At 38.6% G+C, this 21011-nt stretch overlaps 1 protein-coding gene across 1 annotated transcript in view; it reads left to right on the plus strand.

Annotated features, from left to right (window-relative positions):
* Positions 1–21011, plus strand: part of wdr75 (WD repeat domain 75) — a 47780-nt gene that overhangs the window by 13667 nt on the left and 13102 nt on the right. The window contains exons 2-13 of the mRNA XM_068035608.1: positions 558–687; positions 1784–1849; positions 1932–2031; positions 2524–2648; positions 4712–4782; positions 4912–5028; positions 6388–6476; positions 9129–9287; positions 15345–15404; positions 15507–15622; positions 18217–18392; positions 19791–19954. Coding sequence (XP_067891709.1) covers positions 558–687; positions 1784–1849; positions 1932–2031; positions 2524–2648; positions 4712–4782; positions 4912–5028; positions 6388–6476; positions 9129–9287; positions 15345–15404; positions 15507–15622; positions 18217–18392; positions 19791–19954 — 1373 coding nt within the window. The remainder of the gene's footprint in view (positions 1–557; positions 688–1783; positions 1850–1931; positions 2032–2523; positions 2649–4711; positions 4783–4911; positions 5029–6387; positions 6477–9128; positions 9288–15344; positions 15405–15506; positions 15623–18216; positions 18393–19790; positions 19955–21011) is intronic.

Below are 21011 nucleotides of genomic sequence, written 5' to 3' on the forward strand. Positions count from 1 at the left end.
CCTCTACCACCTGGAAGGACGAAGGAACACCACCATCTGCAAATTCTCTTCCAAGCCATACACCATCCTGACTTGGAACTATATCGCCATTCCTTTGCTGTCGCTGGGTCAAAATGCTGGAACTCCATTCCTAACAGCCCTGCGGATGTACCTATGCCACATGTACTGCATTGGTTCAAGAAGGCAGCTCACCACCACCTTCTCGAGGGTAATTAGCGATGGACAATAAATGTTGGCCTAGCCAGCGGCACCCACATCCTGTGAAAGAAAGAAAAATCTTTTTTTCTTTCTTTTACATTATTTGTTTGCTTTGGTAATTTTATCTTAGTTAATATAGACCTTTATCTTTTTTACTAGTGTGTAGTGCGTTCCTGTTTGCCTTGCGTGTTTAGTAGTTGTATTCAGGGTACAATGCTGATAATGTATGTTCTGTGTGAGTCCTAGACATGGATATGAAAAAGACAAAATAGACAAAATGAATGGAGCTTGCACTTTTTGAAATTCTTGTTTTTCCCTTTTCAAAATAGTACTTGCAAACTTAATGCAATGTTTTTCAGATATTTGTTGTGTGCATCTGGCGATCTTGTGAAAGTGTATAGTACAGCCACAGAGGAATGTGTACATGTCCTGCAAGGCCATAAGAATCTTGTCACAGGCATTCAGCTTAATCCGAAAAATCATTTGCAGGTAAGAAAAGCTTTTTGCAATTTATCTTTGGCTGCAACACGGTAAACAAATTGCATTTCTAGTACAGTGTACATAGTGCAGTGCACATGGTACTGAGTGAGCTTTGCTAAGTTGCTTGAGATGTGGAAGACCCTAGAGATGATTTGCTATATTAGCCACGGTGTTGTGTATGGTTGCAAATGAAACACATCCTAACTCACCGCCCTAACTTGGCCAGAGTTCTGTAGCTATCTCTAACTCTTGTAAATCTTCCCAACCAAAGACACTAGCCTAATTTTGAGGTGATGAACTGTTATTTTCCTATCGTCAAAAAATACAAATGCAACAAAAATAGCCTAAGCAAAAGCTCTGACGACATTTGTGAAGTAGCGTCCGTAGTCTCAATTTATAATGAGAAAGTAGGATAAATTTTAAAAGATATGCCTCTGAACTTGACAGTTAATTGGGTTAGAGATGTAATCAACCAGGTTTAATGGAAATGGATCGTCTTCAGCTGATTTTATCTTCTTGAAAATTATTTGTGGAGATCAAATAGGTGATTTTTAAAAATTTGTTAGCCTCACATAAACTATGATCTTGAACAAATGTAATGAATTATCTCTAGGCGCAACATCATACATGTGGGCCCTGATGTATTAAAAATTTAAATGTTTGACAATTTAAGCAATTTTAGCTCAGATGCCATTTGTGCTTCGTTTCTCTTTCACCTGTGGGCTTCAAACATTTTGCTGCTCCATGTGCATCTAGCCTCCATTAATAATCTGTTAATAGTTTAAACTGTAGGCTTTTGACCAAGGTGGAATGCAGTGGTGTTTCTCTTGCCACCTTTCAGCAAAAGAGGGCAAAGCGATCCCAGCTTTCATACAGCAAGTGAAAGTCGAGTACAGCAATTGGTGCTGTAGTTCTTTTTCTCCTTTTCATGGAGGAATGTGCCTCGTCCCCTGACGTTGAGAACCTAAATAATGGGCATCATTTTGATTCAAACTTAGATCTACAAAATTTAATTAAGCATAAATCCTACGCAGTATGCTTTGTAGAGATTAACTGCAGTGAAACATCTTTTAAAATTGCTGCTGATACTGTTATTTGTTCACAGCTGTACTCTACCTCATTGGATGGTACAATTAAACTTTGGGACTTCACAGATGGCATCTTAATAAAAGTAAGTGTCGTATTCTGAAGCATAGACTAAAAAAATTATGTTTTTTAAAAATACGTTGAAACTGTTTTTTTTTAATCTGTAGACTTTTGTTGTGGATTTTAAACTGCTTGCCCTGTATGCATCTACTGCTGATCAAAAGTCCATCTTTGCTATTGTTCCAAAAGATAAAGACGAAGTTTCAGGTAACACAAAAGTTTGCAAGTTCGTTCTGAAATCTGATTTAATAAAGATTATCCTTTGCCAACATTGTGTTGTATGTGCAGCTAAAAATAGAAAAAAAGTACAAAGAGACAAGACCCTGAAAAGCTGATTTAACACCATCATGTAATAAGCTTATATGTTTTAATACCCATTGCTCTATTCTGCAAAATATCATGATCACTATACATTGGTCAAACTTTTCTCTATTTTGTAGCTGATATCTTGCAGAAGTTTGGAATGTACAGGAAACCTATTTTAGCTTTGAGCCTATTTATGTGCACGTAATTAATTTAGCAACCAATTTAAACTGCAGTTTTTTTCCCCCCTGATCAAGTACAGTATTAGATTTTGATTCTGGTTGCAAATTTTCTTTTGGTAGTCAGTATAATGTTTTCAACGGTAAATCATGACATGGAAATTTGGAAGGTTCCTCTTAAATGTTCTACTTGCTAACGTCTTGTGTTGTTCTCCAGGGAAATTTCAGTTGGTATCCATCAATCTACCCAAGTCAACTGCCCAAGAAGTTGAAGCAAAAGATTTGTGTGTCATTTTGGATGATGTCTGTCCGTCAGCAAAATCTATAGCTTTTGGCAGAGAGGTACGACTGTTTGATTGTACAGCTTTTTAAAAAACTTTTTATAAATTTTATTTAAAACTTTCTCAAAATTGTAAAATAAAGTTATGAATATGAAATACAATACAGGACAGTCACATTGATTCAGGTAGTAATAAATTTAGACATGAATGACTACATTTTAAATGCAAAGTACTTCCCTATATAATTTTTATTTGAATGGGGAAGGAAGCACAAGTATAACTTATGGTGTGAGAACTGAAAGTACTGGAAATACTCAGGTCTGGCAGCATCTGTGTAGAGACAAACAAAGTTAACCTTTCAGGTCTGTGATCCTTCATCAGAACTGGCAAAAGTTAGAAATGTTACGGTCTTTGAGCAAGTGCAAGGGGGAGAAGAACAACAAGAAGGAAGGTCTGATAGGACAGAGCGGGGGAGAGATTAGATGACAGATGTCATGGAACAGAATGCAAATGGAATGCCAAATAGTTATGGCGAAAGACAAAGCACGAGTCCAGGGAGGTTGCTAATGGCAGAATAATGAACAGCTCTGAACGAAAGCAAAAACATGAAAAATAAGTTTGACTAGCACGTGGTTAATAAATAATTTAGAAAAAGAAAATATTTTTTTTTTAAATAAATAAACAAAAAATAATGGAGCTCATGGTCTGAAATTACTGAATTCAATACTGAGTTCAGATTAGGCACTCTGCAGCCTTCTGGACTCAATATTGAGTTCAGTAATTTCAGATCATGAGCCCCATTATTTAATTTTTATAAATATACTTTTAAAATTAATTATTTATCTGTTGTATCTGACAGTTAATGTGTCATTTGTAATATATATGTTGACCTTGATCTGTCTGTCGCTTCATGTTCAGTTTGGTTTTGGCTTGAGTATTGAAGTAAAGTTTATAAAAATGAAATCTTGTCCATTTGACCTCAATTTAAGAAACTAAACCAATCAGTGAATTTGATTCTTTTCATTTGATGGTGGTTTCCACGGGGTCATAACAAAATGTAATGAGCAAGTTAACCTTTTTAATGAATAAACTAAGTGTCACGCTCGCAAGAAGTGCAGCGATGAAAATACAGAACCAAACTGAAGAGTTACAAAAATGGTCTTTTGCTTTAAAAAGTGGACAATGTGCTGCAAAATAGCCACCGAAGGTCAGGCTGACATGGTCTGTATATGCAAACTATCTCACTGATGCGGACAAAAAGATACATTCCAAACTAAGAGGTGTCAATTACATCCATCCTGAATTGAATAGGTTCTTCTAAAACAAAGGTGGTGTGAAGTAGCCACATCCTGGTCCATTGATCACCACAGGGAGGGGGCCATGCGTCTCTTGACAGAGGCAAATGTGAGAAATTTTTATCTTAGAAGATAGCTCTCTGGAGAGAGAGGAGAGACATCACCAAAAAGCCTGTCCAGCTAAGATCTGTGAGGGATCCAGCAAAAACCAAAGAGGCAACCCTGCTGAAAATTCTACACTTCAGCTTGGTGCAGCAGAAAACTGAAAGTGACCACTGCCTCCAGAGTGAAGTCTTAACCACCAGAAAACTACAAACACCCAGGCCTGCAACTTTAAAAGAGAAACTGTCCTCCGAGAAAATTCAACAGGTTTACCGTCAACCCGAACACCTACCTCACTTCAAAATGCTTACTCTTTTCCTCTCTATCTATTCCTTGTGTTTGTGCGCAAGTGAATGGGGGCATGGGTGCGGTTGCAACTATTTTGGGAATTAATATTTTTCAATAAATGGTTAATCTTCTGGTTTAAACCTACAAGAAAAGCTGTCACTATCTGTTTATTTGACATAAAACACAAGGGATTAAAATCCTAGTAACAAACACTTGCTTCAGTTGGGAGGTGAACAGTGGGAACCACCCACACCCCTTCAACACCTGGCCATAGCACTAAGTTTAAAAAAAATATTAATCATTCAGCTCTCAACTAATTGTGCAAAATTGCTTAAAAGTAAGTTTAAATTATTTTGTAGTTCATCTGAATGTAAAATGCAATTTCTTTGTTACCCTTTATTAAAAAAAAAATTGCTTTTATTTTCACTTGCATTAACAGGGTGAATATGTTGCTTCCGTCAAAGCTCTTGAGCTCCGTGTGTTTTTCTTCAAAAAGAAAAAGTATTACAGGTAATTTTTGGTTTGAATATTACTTTGACTTTCTCTGCATACCATTTTCATTACTTCAGACTACCACAAAACAATATGTTTACAATCAAGGAAACGGCAAAGTAATCCTGCTTTATTTGATATTTTAAGGTTTCCCTTGAGTATCAAAGATCGGAAAGGAACGAAAAATATATTCACCTGTGTAGCCTGTCATCCAAAAGAAGACTGTATAGCAACAGGCCACAAAGATGGCAAAATCCGGCTCTGGTATGGTATTCTGTCATCTTGCTTCTGGCGTTTATCTTTGATAATGTTACAAGAGTTTTGTTTTTGTATTGAAACTTAGAATTTTGTGTGTTTTTAATAACTGAGGAAAGGATTTTTCTGAACATGGATTGCTGAAACTTTGTGTATTTGAACTAAGTGAAATACACAGACTGCAAGGCACCTGTTTCCGAACAACTTGGCAGGGGAATGACAGGTCAAGATTTATAATTGTCATGTGACTTGATTATTGAAGTTAGTTTCACTTTTGGATTGAAAAGGGCCAGTGAGATGGACAAGGATCAGGCTTTTGAAATTTGGCTGTGACTTGTCTGGAGACTAGAGAAAAAGACCTCTCTCTCTAAAGGAAACCTGCATCTCTTGAAAAGAAATCCTGCATTTGAAAGGTGGCAGATTCCTATTGCCTCCTGTCTCTGAAGAATTCCTGCATCCAGTGTGGCTCCTGTTACCTCCTGTGTTTTGGGAAACCTTGGAACCTGCAGAAAGCTGCTACTGCTGTATTGCTGCTGAGTGTCCTGAGCAGCCCGGTTGCTGCACCCTTGCTGACAGACCTGTGTGATGCCTGCTGCAGACAAATTGCCTTGAATACCTACCCGTCACAGACTGTTCATCACTAACCTGAAACGTTAACTCTGCTTCTCTCTCCACAGATGCTGCCAGACCTGCTGAGTATTTCCAGCATTTCTTCTTTTTGTTACAATAATCACAGTTTGCTGAGAAAATTCCTATGTACAAATTCTGTTTGACTATTTCATAAAGTAGACAGTGAACAACAAAAGCTGAAAAGGTCTACATAGCAAGAAAATGCTCCATTACTTTCAATAAGGAAAAGGTGTGCTCGGTGTACAGGTGTTGAGATGTCACGACTCACCGTTCAAACCTAGAAATTATGTTTCCAGAATCAACATTTCAAATACCTTTAACATGAAAATATGAATAATTAGAAAAATACAAGTGTGTTTTTCTTAAGTCTGCAGCCTTAATTGAAATTGGATAATTCAGTACAGACGAGAAATCTAACTTGGGATGTTCTGGTCTGTATATTATTGCCATAAAGGCATACAGGTCATCTGGGAAACTCCAAGAATAGAAACTGAATTAAAGTGGGAACTTGTACAACTACATTATGAAACACTTTTAAACCGTTATCCATAGAAACAGTGCTATTTTGTGGTACATTTACTATTGATACTGAACTATTCCTGTTTCAAAATGTAATTGAAAGATTTCAGTTGTCATCATTGTTTGGTAAGAAAGTTTAACTGAAAGGAAATTAGATTTTTGCTTTTGAAAAGGTGAGCAGTTTCTAGACCTCACTTGATGCTGTTTTTAAATTCATAGGAGGAACTTTAATCACAGAAAGGAGTACACCTACTCAGCAGAGCACTGGCACCACGATGCAGTCAATGATCTGATCTTCTCAGCAGAAGGTAGGGAAAGACATTCTGATTTCTAACCTGACTTCCCCTGGAGTGGGACAGGTGGATTGATTTCCTTTCTTATAGTTCATAAGATTTGATTTTTTTTTTAACTCAGTGAATTGACAGGGTCTTATTTGTAGACAATACTTTTTAAAAACTTTACCCCATCAGTAAAAAAACAGATGTTGTAACAAATAGGAGTTTGTCATGGTCATTATGGCACTGAAGGCGGCCATTCGGCCCATTGAATCCATGCCAGCTCTCAGTGGAGCAATCTAGCCAGTCTCATTTCTGTGTTCTCTCTGTAGCCCTACAAGTTTATTTCCCTCAGATGTCTATCCAATTTCCTTTTGAAATCATTGATCATCCCTGCTTCCACCACCCTCGTAGGCAGTGTTTTCCAGGTCATTGCCACTCGTTGCATAAAAAAGTTCTTCCTCACGTTCCCCTGTATCTCTTGCCCGAAACCTTCAATCTGTATCCGCTAGTCCTTGTACCATCAGCTAATGTCTGCCTAATCTAAACCTGTCATAATCTTGTACACTTCTATCAGATCATCTCAATTTCCTTTGCTCCAAGGAGAACTGCCCCAGCTTCCCCAACCATACCTTGTAGCTAAATTCCTTCGTTCCCGGAGCCATTCTTGTAAATCTCTGCATCCTCGAGGACCTTCACATCCTTCCTAAAGTGTGATGACCAGAACCAGATGCAGTACTCTAGTTGTAGCCCAACCAGAGCTTTATAAAGATTCAGTATAACTTCCTTGTTGTCCCCACTAACGATCATCCTCCAATCTGAAAAATGACCATTTACCATGATTCGCTGATTATATGCTTATGCCAATTTTTCATCCAATCTGACACACTCTGCTATTCCATGAGCCTCAATTTTGTTCACCAGCCTTTTATAGGATACTTTGTCAAATGCTTTCATGAAATCCATACACAGCAGGCACTGCATTCCCTCATCAATCTTCTCAGTTACTTCATCAAAACATTCAGTTAGACTAGTCAAGCATGATCTGCCTTTTAATCCACGCTGGCTCTCATTAATTAACTTGAACCTCTCCAAGTGCCCATGATTTTATTTTCCTCCGATTATTGTTTCTAAAACATTACCCATCACTGATCTTAAACTGATCGGCCTGCAGTTACCACAAATGTCCTGACACCCTTTCTTTAATAGGGGTGTCACATTTACCACTTTCTAATCCTTTTGCACCTCCCTTGTATCTAGGTAAGATTGGAAGATTATGACAAGCCCTTCTGCTATCTCCACCCCCACTTTCCTTAGCAACTTGGGATCCAAGCCATCTGGTTGGCATCCTTCCATCTATGAAAGATGATGGGCACGCAGCAAACAATCTATTTAGGTGGGGTGTCTTCTCTGGTTGCACCTTTGCTAATGGCTGTAAAGGCCAATCCTTGCGAGGCAGTTTCTGCCACAAGTGCCGCATGTGAAGCTGCCAAGTGACATTGTGAGTTTTTAACATTAGCGCCTGTTGCCAAGCTGCTGTAGCAACTGGTCGTCATGGTGGGCCAGACCAGATAAGGACAGCAGATTTCCTTCCCTAAAGGACATTAGTGAACCAGATGGGTTTTTACAACAATCGTTTGTTTCATGGCACCATTACTGAGACTAGCTTTCAGTTCCAGATTTTTATTAAGCAATTGAATTTAAATTCCACCAGCTACCGTGGTGGGGTTTGAACCAGTGTCCCAGGGTATTAGCCTGGACCTCTGGATTACTAGTTCAGTGACATTACCACTTTGCCACCATCTCCCCAGAACATACATGGATCATGCACCCTTTTTTTGTTTCATTATATCCTCCATCTCCAATGTCATCCAAGAAGCTCTAGCTTTGGTTACCGTGCCTTTCCCTCTTGTTGGAATGTGCCTAGTCTGTACCAGAATCATCCCTTCCTCAACAATCATCCATTGTTCCGTTACTGTTTTTCCTGTCAATCTTTGGTTCCATTTTACGCTGGCTAGATCCCCTCTCACCTTGTTGAAGTTAGCCCTCTTCCAATTTAGGAGTCTACCTTCGATTGTTCCTTGCTCTTCATTACTAATTGAAACCTTATGATACGATGATCACTCTTACCTAAATGTTCCTCCACAGATGCTTAGTCCAGCAATGTAACAGTCCAGTTAAAATCACCCATTTAAAAAGACATATGACTACAGTTGTGCTCATTTGAAACCATTATGTGCGTTTTTAATACAATTTGTAAGGGTGTACCAGAATGAATTGCCATCTTGTATAGTCCTGCTGGTATTGTCTTAAATCTCATGCTCAACATCTAACAGTTTGGCAACATAGATATGCTGGGCAGGTGGTGAAGAAACAATGAATATTGGCAAGTTTATTTTGGGGCAAAAGCTCTACAAATTTATTGCTACTTAGCAGAAGATCTTGTGGTGAGACTATGACATTTTTGCTTTGAACTACAGAATTTATTTTGAGGGTGCAGAGGAAAGCGAAAACTGTAGAGCATATGAGATAGGGTTTGCATTTTTTTCTTCTAGTTTGCAGTTATTTTTAGGTTGAGACAAATTATTTTGAAATTTTACAGTGACAGCTATTTGTGAAAGGCTGTATAAAAAAAAAAATGTTCTTGGCTGTTTAGTTTTTCTGTTGCTTTTTTTTTTTAAACAGGCACTAATTTGCTGTCTGGTGGAGTAGAGTCTGTACTGGTTCAGTGGCGATATGGATCCGAAACAAAGAGAGACTTCCTCCCTCGTCTTGGGGGAGCCATTGAACATATTGCAACCTCGCCCGATGGTGTCTTGCATTGTACATCTCACAGTGATAATAGTAAGGGTTAGAAACTTCTGTAGGAGCCATTGTGTTTTAAAAGAAAACTTCAGAGTTTATATTATGCTTTTATATTACTTATAAAATTGACCAACAAATTATTGAACTTCACATGCCCTTCACTTTACTAGCTTTTGAAATGGTAGTACCAGCATTTGATGTGCTGAGCTCTGTTCAATTGGGTAAAGGTTTGTCCATCTGACTGACATTACATTTTACTGCTTAGTTGTATACTTCTATCACATGACTGTGATTATGCTAAGTACGTTGGGAAATCAGGGTGTGATATAGTGCTGTATAATTGTGAACTTTTTGCAAACTGTATTTAACACTCCACTTAATTATAATCCATCCTGCATAAGTGGTTCACACTAGGTTGCTTTCCTTTTAAATGTAAAAAAGATTATTTGTAATCTTTTTTTAATGTTAATTTAACTGGTCAGACAAATAGATTTTTGATTATCCTATGCAAGTTGAGGTTCATTTGAATTCTGGTGTTTTGGGTATGAAAAGCTGAATTCTGAATGCTAGTCTCTAATGAGAAAGCTTTTGTATTTTGTAGCTTCATTAGTAGAGGAGTATAAGTGCTTCTGAATTAGAAAGAAAAAATCAAGACAATGAAGGAGAAATTACATAATCCAGGTCTCAACATCCAAATTCCCACCACCTCCTTGATGTCCTGTTTGTTTCAACAGAAAGTATTAAAATGGTCACTTGTATGTTACTTTCCTCCTCTAGTTTCTTTACTTTTTTTTCTCTGCAGTTTTAACTACCCAGAAGAGTGGCAACCAATTTTGAATTACATAAATGTAGCTCTGAGCATAAACTGTGTCAGAGAGAGTCTTGTGATTATATGTCATTCATGTAAGGTTCAGAACAAATATGTTCCCACAACATAACTCCAAATCTAGACCTCCCCAGCCACACTGGATGTTAAGGAGCATACAGTCTAGGATAAGACAAAAAAAAGGGAAGCTAATGTCAGATATCAAGAGCTCAATACTTCAGAAAGCCTAGATGAGTATAGAAAGGGGTGAAATTAACAGGGAAATTAAGAAAGCAAAGCGAAGGCAAGATAAAAGTATTGACAAGTAAAATCAAGGAAAACCCAAAGATGTTTTATAAATACATAGAGCAAGAGGATAATTAAGCAAAGAGTAGGGCCTTTTAGAGATCAAAAAGGTAACCTGTTTGTGGAGGCAAAAGACATGGGCATAGCTCTTAATGAATGCTTTGCATCTGCCTTCACAAAAGAGAGACAATGCAGATCTTTATAGTTGGTAAGGAAGAGTGTGAAATGGGAAAACATAATGAAAGAGGAAAATTAAGGGGTTTAGCATCTTTGAAAAAGGATAAATTGCCAAGCCTGGATGAAATGTAACCCAGGCTAAGAGAAGCAGGGGAGGCAATAGCAAAGCCTCTGACCATCATTTTCCAATCTTCTCTGGCGATAGCTGTGGTGCTGGAGGACTGCTAACCTTGTACCATTATTTAAAAAGAGAGGAAAGGATAGACTAAATAATTACAGGCCAGTCAGCCTAAACTCCAGTGGTGGGCAAATTATTTGGGGGGAAAATTGACACCATATATATAGTCATTTTAGAAACGTGAATTAATCAAGGAGAATCAGCATGGATTTGTTGAGGGAAGCTTTTATCTCACTGACTTGATCTAATTTTTTGAGGAGCTGAGGAAGTGTTTCATGTAGTTTAGGTGGATTTTAGCAAGGCTTTTGACAAGGTACCACGTGGCAGACTTGGTCAGAAAAGTAAAAACCCATGGGATTACATACATACATACATACATGCATGCATACCAACATACAGATTAGGAGCAGGAGTAGGCCACTTGGCCCTTCGAGCCTGCTGTGCCATTCAATAAGTTCATGGCTGAACTTATGGCAGCCTCACAGCTCCAGCGACCCGGGTTCAATTCTGGGTACTGCCTGTGCGGAGTTTGCAAGTTCTCCCTGTGACCGCGAGGATTTTCGCCAGGTGCTCCGGTTTCCTCCCACAGCCAAAGACTTGCAGGTTGATAGGTAAATTGGCCATTATAGATTGCTCCTAGTATAGGTCGGTGGTAGGGGAATATAGGGAAGGTGGGGATGTGGTAGGAATATGGGATTAGTGTAGGATTAGTATAAATGGGTGGTTAATGGTCGGCACAGACTTGCCGGGCCGAAGGGCCTGTTTCAGTGCTGTATTAATAAATAAATAAGGGTAGATAAGTTAGTAAAATGTACTTTCACAAACTGATAGAAGTTGAAAAGGAGTCAGTTTTCTGTCAACAAAATATTATGTACTTGACTTCTGCCGCTCACTCCTTGCTGAAGATAAAATCTGCACTGCAGTAGTGATGCATTAATACTGTTGTACTCCCAAGCCTAATAATGGCTTTAGGTTTCAACACTGTCATTGATCATTTACTTTGCAGCCTCTGTCCTGAGTCCTGGGGTGGTAATGTTCTGTGCAGCTCAGTTGTGCCAGCTAGGGTATACTGGTTGTAATTAATGAACACTCTGATTTCCTTCAAAACTTATGTATGTTTTTAGAGCTCTGCATGCTAAATATTGCTCTGTGCCATATACTTTTCACAAGCACACTTAGAGGTCAAACAAACCACTGATTAATGAGAGACTGCTATAGGGGAAGGGAATCTACAAAGATTTGGATCCCAAATCTGCTGAACTTGAATCAATGCAATGTGAAGCCCATCCCCTACTTTGGAACTTGTAATTCAGCTTTTTCTCTTCACTGCAACTTTTTCCTTAACCCACCCTCATTCCTGCCCCTCCACTTCTTCACCAGTAGCAAGTTCCCCCAAAGAGTTTGTGGAATTCTTTGTCACTAAGGTTGAGATCATCCATTCAGCTGCCTCTTCTGCTTCTCCCTTTTTTATATGAATCTCCTCTCCAGTTTCTCTCGTTTCTCACCCATCTGTCCTCATGCAGTCTCCAAGCTCATCTTGTTCATGAGACCCACCTCATGCTCCCTTGACTCCATTCCTATTGACTCCGCAACTTCTGTTCCTTGATCCTCGCCAGATGCATTGTAATTGGTTTTCTCTGATACTCTGCCCGTTCCTTTGGGGGAAAGAAACTGCCATCACCATCCTTCTCAAAAACCTATCCTTGACCCCTCTGTCCTCGCAAACTAACATCCCATCTCAAATATTCCTATCTTCTCCAAAGTTCTTAAATATGTTGTTGTCTTGCAAATCTATGTCCTTCTTTCCCACAAATTCTTGTTTGAATCCATACAATCGGATTGTATGTCCCAACTTGCACTCTCTGCGACTCACCATGGTGCATTATTCCTCCTCATTGCCCTCACCTTCTGCAACCTTTGACATGGTCACCTACACCTATAGCTGGTTCATGATCCTCAGTCCAGCAAAATCCTATTGGTATATATTTTATTGCTGTGTGTGTAATCATCTTGGAAATTAGGATCTTTTCCTTATACCTTAATGCCTCCTGATTTGGCCATTCAGATAGTGTTTTTCTTATAATTGTAGAATAGTACAGTAGAGAAGGAGGCCATTTGACCCATCAAGTCTGTATTGCCTCTTTTGAAAAGCATCCCAGTTAGTCCTGCTCCTCCTGTCTTTCCCCATATCCCTGCAATTCTTTTCTCAGTGTTTTCTATTTTCCAGTTCCCTTTTGAAGGCTACTTTTGAACCTGTATCCACCACCCTATCTGGTTGTATATTCCAAATCCTAACCACTTTTTACATTTAAAAAAAAAAGTTATTCCTTTCATCGTCTCTAGTTCGTTTGCCAGTCATCTTAAGTCCTCTGGTTTATCAACCCTTCAGCCATTGGAAACAGTTTCTCTTTATTTGTTCTGTCTAAACCCTTCATGATTTTAAACACCCCTATCAAATCACCTCTTAGCCTTCTATGCTCTAAGAAGAAAAACCCCAGCTTTTCCAGTCTATCCTCATAACTGAAGACCCTCATCACTGGAACCATTCTAGTAAATTTCTTCTGTACCCTCGCCAAAGCCTACACCTCTTTTTTTTTTCTGAAGTGTGGTGTCAAACATTGGACACAGTACTCCAGCTTGGGCCAAATTACTGTCTTCTGCAGGTTTAGCATAACTTCCTGGCTTCTGTATTCTATGTCTGTATTTATAGATTCTTGATAGACAAGGGAGTCAAGTGTTATAGGGAGTAGTCAGGAAAGTGGAGTTGAAAGATACATTCAGATCAGCCATGATCTTATCAAAAGGCAAGAAGGCTCGAGAGGCCAAATGGCTTTCTGCTCCTAATTTGTACATTCGTATAAAGCCCAAGATCCCGTATGCTTTATCAAGAACCTTCTGGAAGGCCATATGCACATCAACTGCACTGCCCTCATCTCTGTTACCTCATTATAAAAACTTGTTTGTCAAACACAGTTTGCCCTTAACAAATCATACTGCTATCCTTTATTAGTCAACATTTGTCCAAGTGACTGTTAATTTTCTGTTGGATTGTTGTTTCTAATACCTTCCCGAGCACTGATGCTAAACTGAGTGGCCTGTAAATACCAGTTTTATATCTCTCCCCCTTTTGAATAAGACAGTGACATTTGCAATTCTCCAGCCCTTCGGCATCACTCCAGTATCTAAGAAGGATTGGTAGATTGTGGCCTGCACCTCTGCAAGTTTTACTCTCCTTCCCTCAGCAACCTAGGATGCACCCTATCCAAACCGAGTGATTTTAAGTACTGCCAGCCTTTCTAATAACACTTTATTTTTTTTACCTCATCCAGTATCCCAACAACCTCCTTGTTTACAATAGCTTTCACAAAGTCTTCCTTGGAAAACACCGATGCAAAGTGCTCACTTAGTATCTCAACCATGCCTTCTGCATCCCCCAGTTGTTCTCCATTTTGGTCCCTAATTGGCTGCACCATTCCTTTCGCAAACCTTTTAGTGTTAATATCCCTTTTATATTTAGCTGTCAATCTATTCTCGTACTGTCTCTTTTCCCCTCATTTCCTTTTTCTTTTGTCTTCTGTAGTTTAAATATTCAGCTGGATTCTCCCTTGTACTGTCAAGCTGACATCTATCTTATGGCCCCTTTTCTGCTTCATCCTGATTTTTAACTCCTGTGTCAGCCACGAACTCTGGTTTTGGTCACTTGCCCTCCCTTTCCTCAAACCATCTCCTCGAAAAAGCCTGCCACATTGCTTCATTACATTTCTGCCTGTCAGTCTTTGACTCAAATTTACCCAGGCCAGATTCTTCAACCCACTGAAGTTAGCCCTCCTCCAATTAAATATTTTATTCTATATTACTTTTGTCCTCCATAACTAACCTAAATTTTACAATCCCATGGTCATTTCTGGCGAAATGCTGTCCAACTGTGACATTCTCCACTTGACCCATTTCATTTCCCAGGACTAGATCTATCAATGCCTCCTTTTTCATTGGGCAGGAAATATACTGATCAAGAAAATTCTCCTGAGTACACTCCAGAAATTCCTCCCCTTCTCTGCCCTTAACACGATTACTGTCCCATTCAACATTGTGGTAGTCTCCCATGCTCATTATTCTATAGTTATTGCATATCTCAGTAAGTTCTTTGCAGATCTGCTCCTATATCTCCTCCCCACTATTTGGTGGCCCATAAAATGCACCAGATAGGTTAATGGTTTCTTTATTTCTCAGCTCCAACCAAACAGTTTCTGTCTTTGATCCCTCAAGGACTTTCTCTTTCTCACACTAATATTTTACTTAATCAAAACTGCCACCCTTCCTCCTTTCATTCCTTCCCTATCTGTCCTGAATAGCTTGTACCCAGGAATATTGAGCATCCAATTCTCTTTTTTTGAGTCAGATTTTGGTTATTGTTACTACATCATGTCGCAATTGGCTGGTTGTGCCTGCAGCTCACCAAATATATTAACCACATTTTGTGCACATATACACATGCACTCCAAACCAAACTTAGACCTCTTGTCTTTTCTATGGTCCCACCTAATTCTGTATTATTTCTAACTCTGTCTCTCCCAGTCCTCTGTGTACCTTGTTTCTACTTTTTAATACTATAACTTGATTTTTCTTTCAGAAATAACAACCATCCAAAGCAATCTGAACATTTCTGCTACAATTCAGGGTTTGGTTAAAGGTATGTATCTGGTTGAGATTTGTTTGAATAAGATGTTCGTATTGTAATTTCATTGGAACTTGATGGTTGGTTTTCTGTTTTTCTTTATGATCCTTTTTCCAGGTCAGGAGGTTGTGACTGGTTTAATGTTGGATCCAAGAAGCAAAGCTCTGGTTCTAAATGGGAAACCGGGGCATTTGCAGTTTTATTCGCTCCAGAGTGACAGGCATTTATACAATGTAAGTGCATGCAGTTATTTGCAATCTGTGCAATCTACATTTTGTGTTTTTGAAAAAACATGTTGCCACCTTTTAAGTGATTTCTTTTTCAGTAACCTCACCTGTCCTTTATATATAAATTGAATGTAACAGAATCCCATTGTTTTGTTTCCTGACTAGCTGTTGTAGATTTGTGCTGTAAAGAATGGCTGTTGCATTTATGTATCAAGTCACTATTTCAAAGTAATTCTTTAGTATGGTGCATTTTAGGCCTTTTTAAGGGGCGTAAGGTTATAATTCCAGGGGCTGAATTTCAGCAGCGAGCTTCTAAGATGGTGGCCTGCACATGCTGTTGTTAGTGTGTGGCTCAGCAACTTGTGGCAAGAGACAGATACCCCATGAGTTGTGAATTATCACAGATTGCAGTACGATTTGCACCACTCCACCATTGGTCTCATGTAAATGGGAGCTAGCCATTAACCATGCCATGATATTCTGGCTGGAATTTAACAACGTATGGGCTTGTTTAATGACTAACTGACTTTTTTACAATGCTACTCAGCCTCTCCTAAACCAGCAAGAGATAAATTATAATTGGAGTCTCATTCCTGCAGGCAGTAAGTTATTCTTAGAGGTTTTTAAAATTTAAAAAAATAACTTTTCCTGCTGTTTCTTCCACTCTTTCTCAAACCAGTGTTTCTTTCTCTACCTAATTTGACTCTAATTCAGTTTATTTCCTTCTCCTTCATTCCAGTTTTTTCTTTATCTTTAAATCTCATTGGTTAAGGAGATAGACTATTGGTTCCATTGTTCACTGTTATCACACTTCCAGCAACCTACAGGCGCAAAAAGCTTTTAAGCTGAATGGTGAGGGAAAAAGTCTAAACTAACAGTGCCCTGCTTCAGCACATTTTGGGTCATAACACTGTTGTGTTCCACAGTAAGGTGAACATACAAAGCAATAGTTATTCATTGAACAAAATGAATCTAATCAGACAACTTATCTCCATGCAGCAATCTGAAAATAATGCTCAAGCCACCCTATCCCACTGCCGAGTTGTCTTTCTTGACCTAAACAAAAGGCCTTTTATCTATTCTCCAGCACTTCAATAAAGGCGGTCACAGCTTTTCTCTTCACAAAAGACTAACAATTTTTGCAACTTAGCTGATTTAAAAGAATCTGTGGACAGAAAGTTAAATTGCTTTTAGTTCTGATGCTTTTCAGTAGAGCTGTCAAACATGCTTGGATGCAGATTGTCTTTGAAATTAGCTCCATGCAAAGGTGAAAAAGAATAAGGCATTCAAATCCTAAAAGTATAAATCTTTGCTGGAAAAATGTTTTCACAAGCTTCTATTATCTGCGGCCATCTAGCCCTTCTGTCTCTGGTTCCTAATTCACTTTCTGACCTGGGAAATGAGCCCCATTAAAGAAGGGTTTAACCTGAAAACAGATTTTAAAAGTAACTAATCTGGATTCATTCCTTGGAAGAACGGTGAAAATATCCCGAAATGTGACTGTCACTTTTTGGTCTGTCTTTCTCATTTCATTTAAATGTTTTTTTTCTTCTCATATCACTTTTTGTTGCTTGCTTCACAATCCACTTCTATCCTTAACCTTCTGCTTTCTCTCGCTAAAGCCCCTGTAGTTTTATTAGGGGCATTCACTGGCTATGAATGCTGAGAAAGCTTTACCTTTGTGGAATTCTTTTGCTTTTGCCCTCGCTTCCTCAACAAAAAATAAGCAGAAGAATACCGTTAATCTGTGATTCATCACACAGTGCAGGCAATAAACCACAAGCTCCTATGGGATGGTTTGACACCATGTTGTTGGGGCCAAATCCCATCAATGACACAACAAACTAATTGGCCTTCTAACCATATAATGAGTCTCCATGTAGTACTTAATGAATCCATTATTTGTTGGTAATGAGCAGCAATTACCTTGTGGTCCATACCATTAGCATAAGTATTGAGTATTAGAGTCAGAGAATACTGGTAGTGTGAAGCCGCACAAAAAAAAAACTACCCTTTCTCCCAACAGTGGCATATTATATTTTTTTTAAAAAGTAAATCCTGGAAGTACCTCAATACTATAATCTGAATTTGAGATTCAGATGATTTATAAATTCCTTAAAGTTTTCTTTTATGGCTTAACATTTTCTGAACACTGATCTAGATCATTCTTTTTATCCTGTGTCATTTGCAAGGTCTTATTTTTGATAATTCAAAAAAGTATATGCAGCTATTGTGCTGAACAAAATAACTTGAATGTGCCATGTAACTTATCCTTTAACATTAAGTAATTTGCTCTATTGAATCCAAATCATTCTGTTCAATCAAAGTCATTTCAAACATGTCTTTCTAACTGCTGATTAAAAGCAAAAACCATATCCGCAATAGTTTCAATCCAGCGATATTGGTGTATTGATCAAATCTTTGTGTTCCATATACTTCAAGCAGGTTAAGCACTTGAGTAAATTGGTGCATTTCTGAGGGTTGTTCTGTGTTAACAGGCAGTATTCTTAGGCATTTTCTAAATATAAAAATAGTAGCTGTGATTAATTTGATAACATTTAGGAACAGGTGAATTAATTGTGTTTTGCTTTATTTCACAGCTAGATATAGTACAACAGGAGTATATCCACCAATCAGGACTAAACCAGACTGAGGTGGTCAAGGCAGTCTTTGACTTTCAAGGAAGATGGTTAGCAACTGTCGAAGAAAGGAAGGACGAAGCACCTGACCTTGAGCTCCAGATGAAACTTTGGGCTTATGATGAGGAAAAGCAGAGGTGAGGTTTCACAATACAATGTACAAAACAAATACATTAACTAACCTGTTTTTGAATCATAAATGGAGCCACTGAAACTAGATTTAGAACAATGGACCTCTTGTATTTTTTGTTTAAAGTATTTTAATCATGCAAGTGTTTTACTGGCTTTCTAAAATTTTACCTGAGCGGTAGAATATAAATGTCAAATATTTTTTCCATTGCTAAAGCTATATGAATCACTTGTTACTTTTTTTTTGATGTGAAAAGTAGACCGTGAAACTTTTACGTACCATAGAGGCTGTTAGCTTTTAGGGTTCATTGTTAGGAGTGGTACTTTTGTTCAATAACGCTAGCATTATTTACTTAAAGTGCAATCTTATTTGTCCTGTATAGTTTTGCAGTAAATTGGAAAGCTGCATTATGGACTATGATGGTTAAATTAACTAACCCCAGAAAAGGGGTGTGGGGGTGTTAGTATGTGATTAGCTTGCACCCGTTCATTGCATAGCAGGCAGCAATTGTGTGTCAGTTCTACCTGTGCTGTTTGTTGACTGCACGCTTCAGCTGGGAACCTGATGTCACTACTTAAAGGCCATTTGCACCTCTTAACGGGGAGGTGCATTGTGGCTGCAAAAGGTAATGGGAGCCCTTTGTAAACTGCAATATTGAATGGCTGAACATGCGAGAGAACAAAGTATAGGAAACCTCCAAAAAGGTGTACAATTGCCCCAGCAACTAACCTGAAGTACTTCATGATCCTTTCATAATAGTGCTAGTGTGAGGTCCTTCATTCTGTTTAACATCACATTCAGCTGTGCGAGATTGGCTGGAGACTGGAGTTGCAAAATGTCAGCGATGGCTTCAAATCAGCGATGTTCTGCATGCTGCCAGCGGTGTGTCCAAACCCCTTGACCAAGATGTAGTGCAGTCAGAAGTGTGTACATACATGTCGGACCCCATTTGACTCTTATTTGACCGTGCAGCGCCTTTTTAAAAAAAAAAAAGTGCTACACCACCCAGTATAGCCCCCCATGTTGTGAAGATTCATAATTAATAAACACCTATTCAATTTAAAATCCAAACCATTAAATATGAGGGGGGATTTTTTTTACAACTGATCTCATTATTTAACACTATGGAAAGAAACTTGTTTGACAATTGCTGTAGATGAAGCAGTCTGAAGGTGCTCCTTCATTGATTCCTATGACTTCCCTAGAGTCATGTATGCTACAGCTAGCCTTCACGTGTGTTATGTCATTTCTACTTTATTTAAAATGAAATATTAATGAGATTGAAAGTAGTATTAACATCCACAGAATATCTTTCATAAGGTAGCATTGCAATAAATTGAGGTGTATCAAATTTGATTTGTTGTATAACTTGAATTTAATTAATAAATTCCTTTCCTTCTGATAGTTTTGTCCTCAATACCACAATAAATACACCACATGAGAGCCATATTTCAGCCCTTTGCTTCCAACATTTGAATGGTTCCAGAAGTGGGCCACCTACTTTGGTAACAGCTGGCTTGGACTGCCACTTTAAAGTCTGGATTCTTAGAGATGATTCTGATATATACAGTAAGTACTTAGCCATTTTTAAGCAGCCCTTTGAGACAAGTCCTATTCATTTTTGTAAATTATAAACTGAGCAGTGTCCTGAATCAACAATTGAAGGGAATTGAATGAAATTCTAAAATATAAAAGGGGGCCATTTGTATATTGTTAGTGTCTGTTTTCTCTTTTATGGCTCTCTCTTTCCCTGTTTCATAGGATCACAGAATGGTTACAGCATAGCGGGAGGCCATTTGGCCCATCGTATCCATGCCAGCTCTCAGCAAGAGCTCTCAGCTAGTCCCATTCTGCCCTAATCCTGTAGCCTGTATATCTATTCAGATAATTATCCAATTCCCTTTGAAAGTCACAATTGAATCTGCCTCCACCACGCACTGTCAGCTCATTCCAGATCCTAACCACTTGCTCCGTAAAAACGGTTTTCCTCATGTCGCCTTTGGTTTGTTTGCCACACATCTTAAATCAGTGTCCTCTGGTTTTCGACCCTACTGCCAATGGTAGCAGTTTATCCGTATCTGCTCTGTCCAGACCCCTCATGATTGTGAACACCTCTGTTAAATCTCCACTCAGCCTTCTCTAAGGAGAACAGCTCCAGTTTCTCCAATCTATCCACGTAACTGAAGTCCCTCATCCGAGAACCATTCTCGTAAATCTTTTCTGCACCCTATCTAATGCTTTCACATTGTTCCTAAAGTGTGGTACCCAAAATTGGGTTCAATACCCCATTTGGGGTCACATTAGTGTTTTAAAATTGTTCACCATAACTTCCTTGCTTTTGTACTCTATGCCTCTAATTATAAAGCACAGAATCCTGTATGCCTTATTAACTGCTTTCTCATACATTTCCTGCCCCGTTCAACAATTTATGCACATATACCCCCAGCCCTGTCTGCTTCTGCACTCCCTTTAGAATTAGATCCTTTATTTTATAATGCCTCTCCTCTTTCTTCCTACCAAAATATATCATTTCACACTTCTCTGCATTAAATTTCATCTATCGTGTGTCTCCCATTCCACCAGTCAGTCTATGTCCTCTTGAAGTCTATCACTCTCCTCTTCACAG

Source organism: Heterodontus francisci, chromosome 7, assembly GCF_036365525.1.
Source record: "Heterodontus francisci isolate sHetFra1 chromosome 7, sHetFra1.hap1, whole genome shotgun sequence".
NCBI classification, from domain to species: Eukaryota; Metazoa; Chordata; class Chondrichthyes; order Heterodontiformes; family Heterodontidae; genus Heterodontus; species Heterodontus francisci.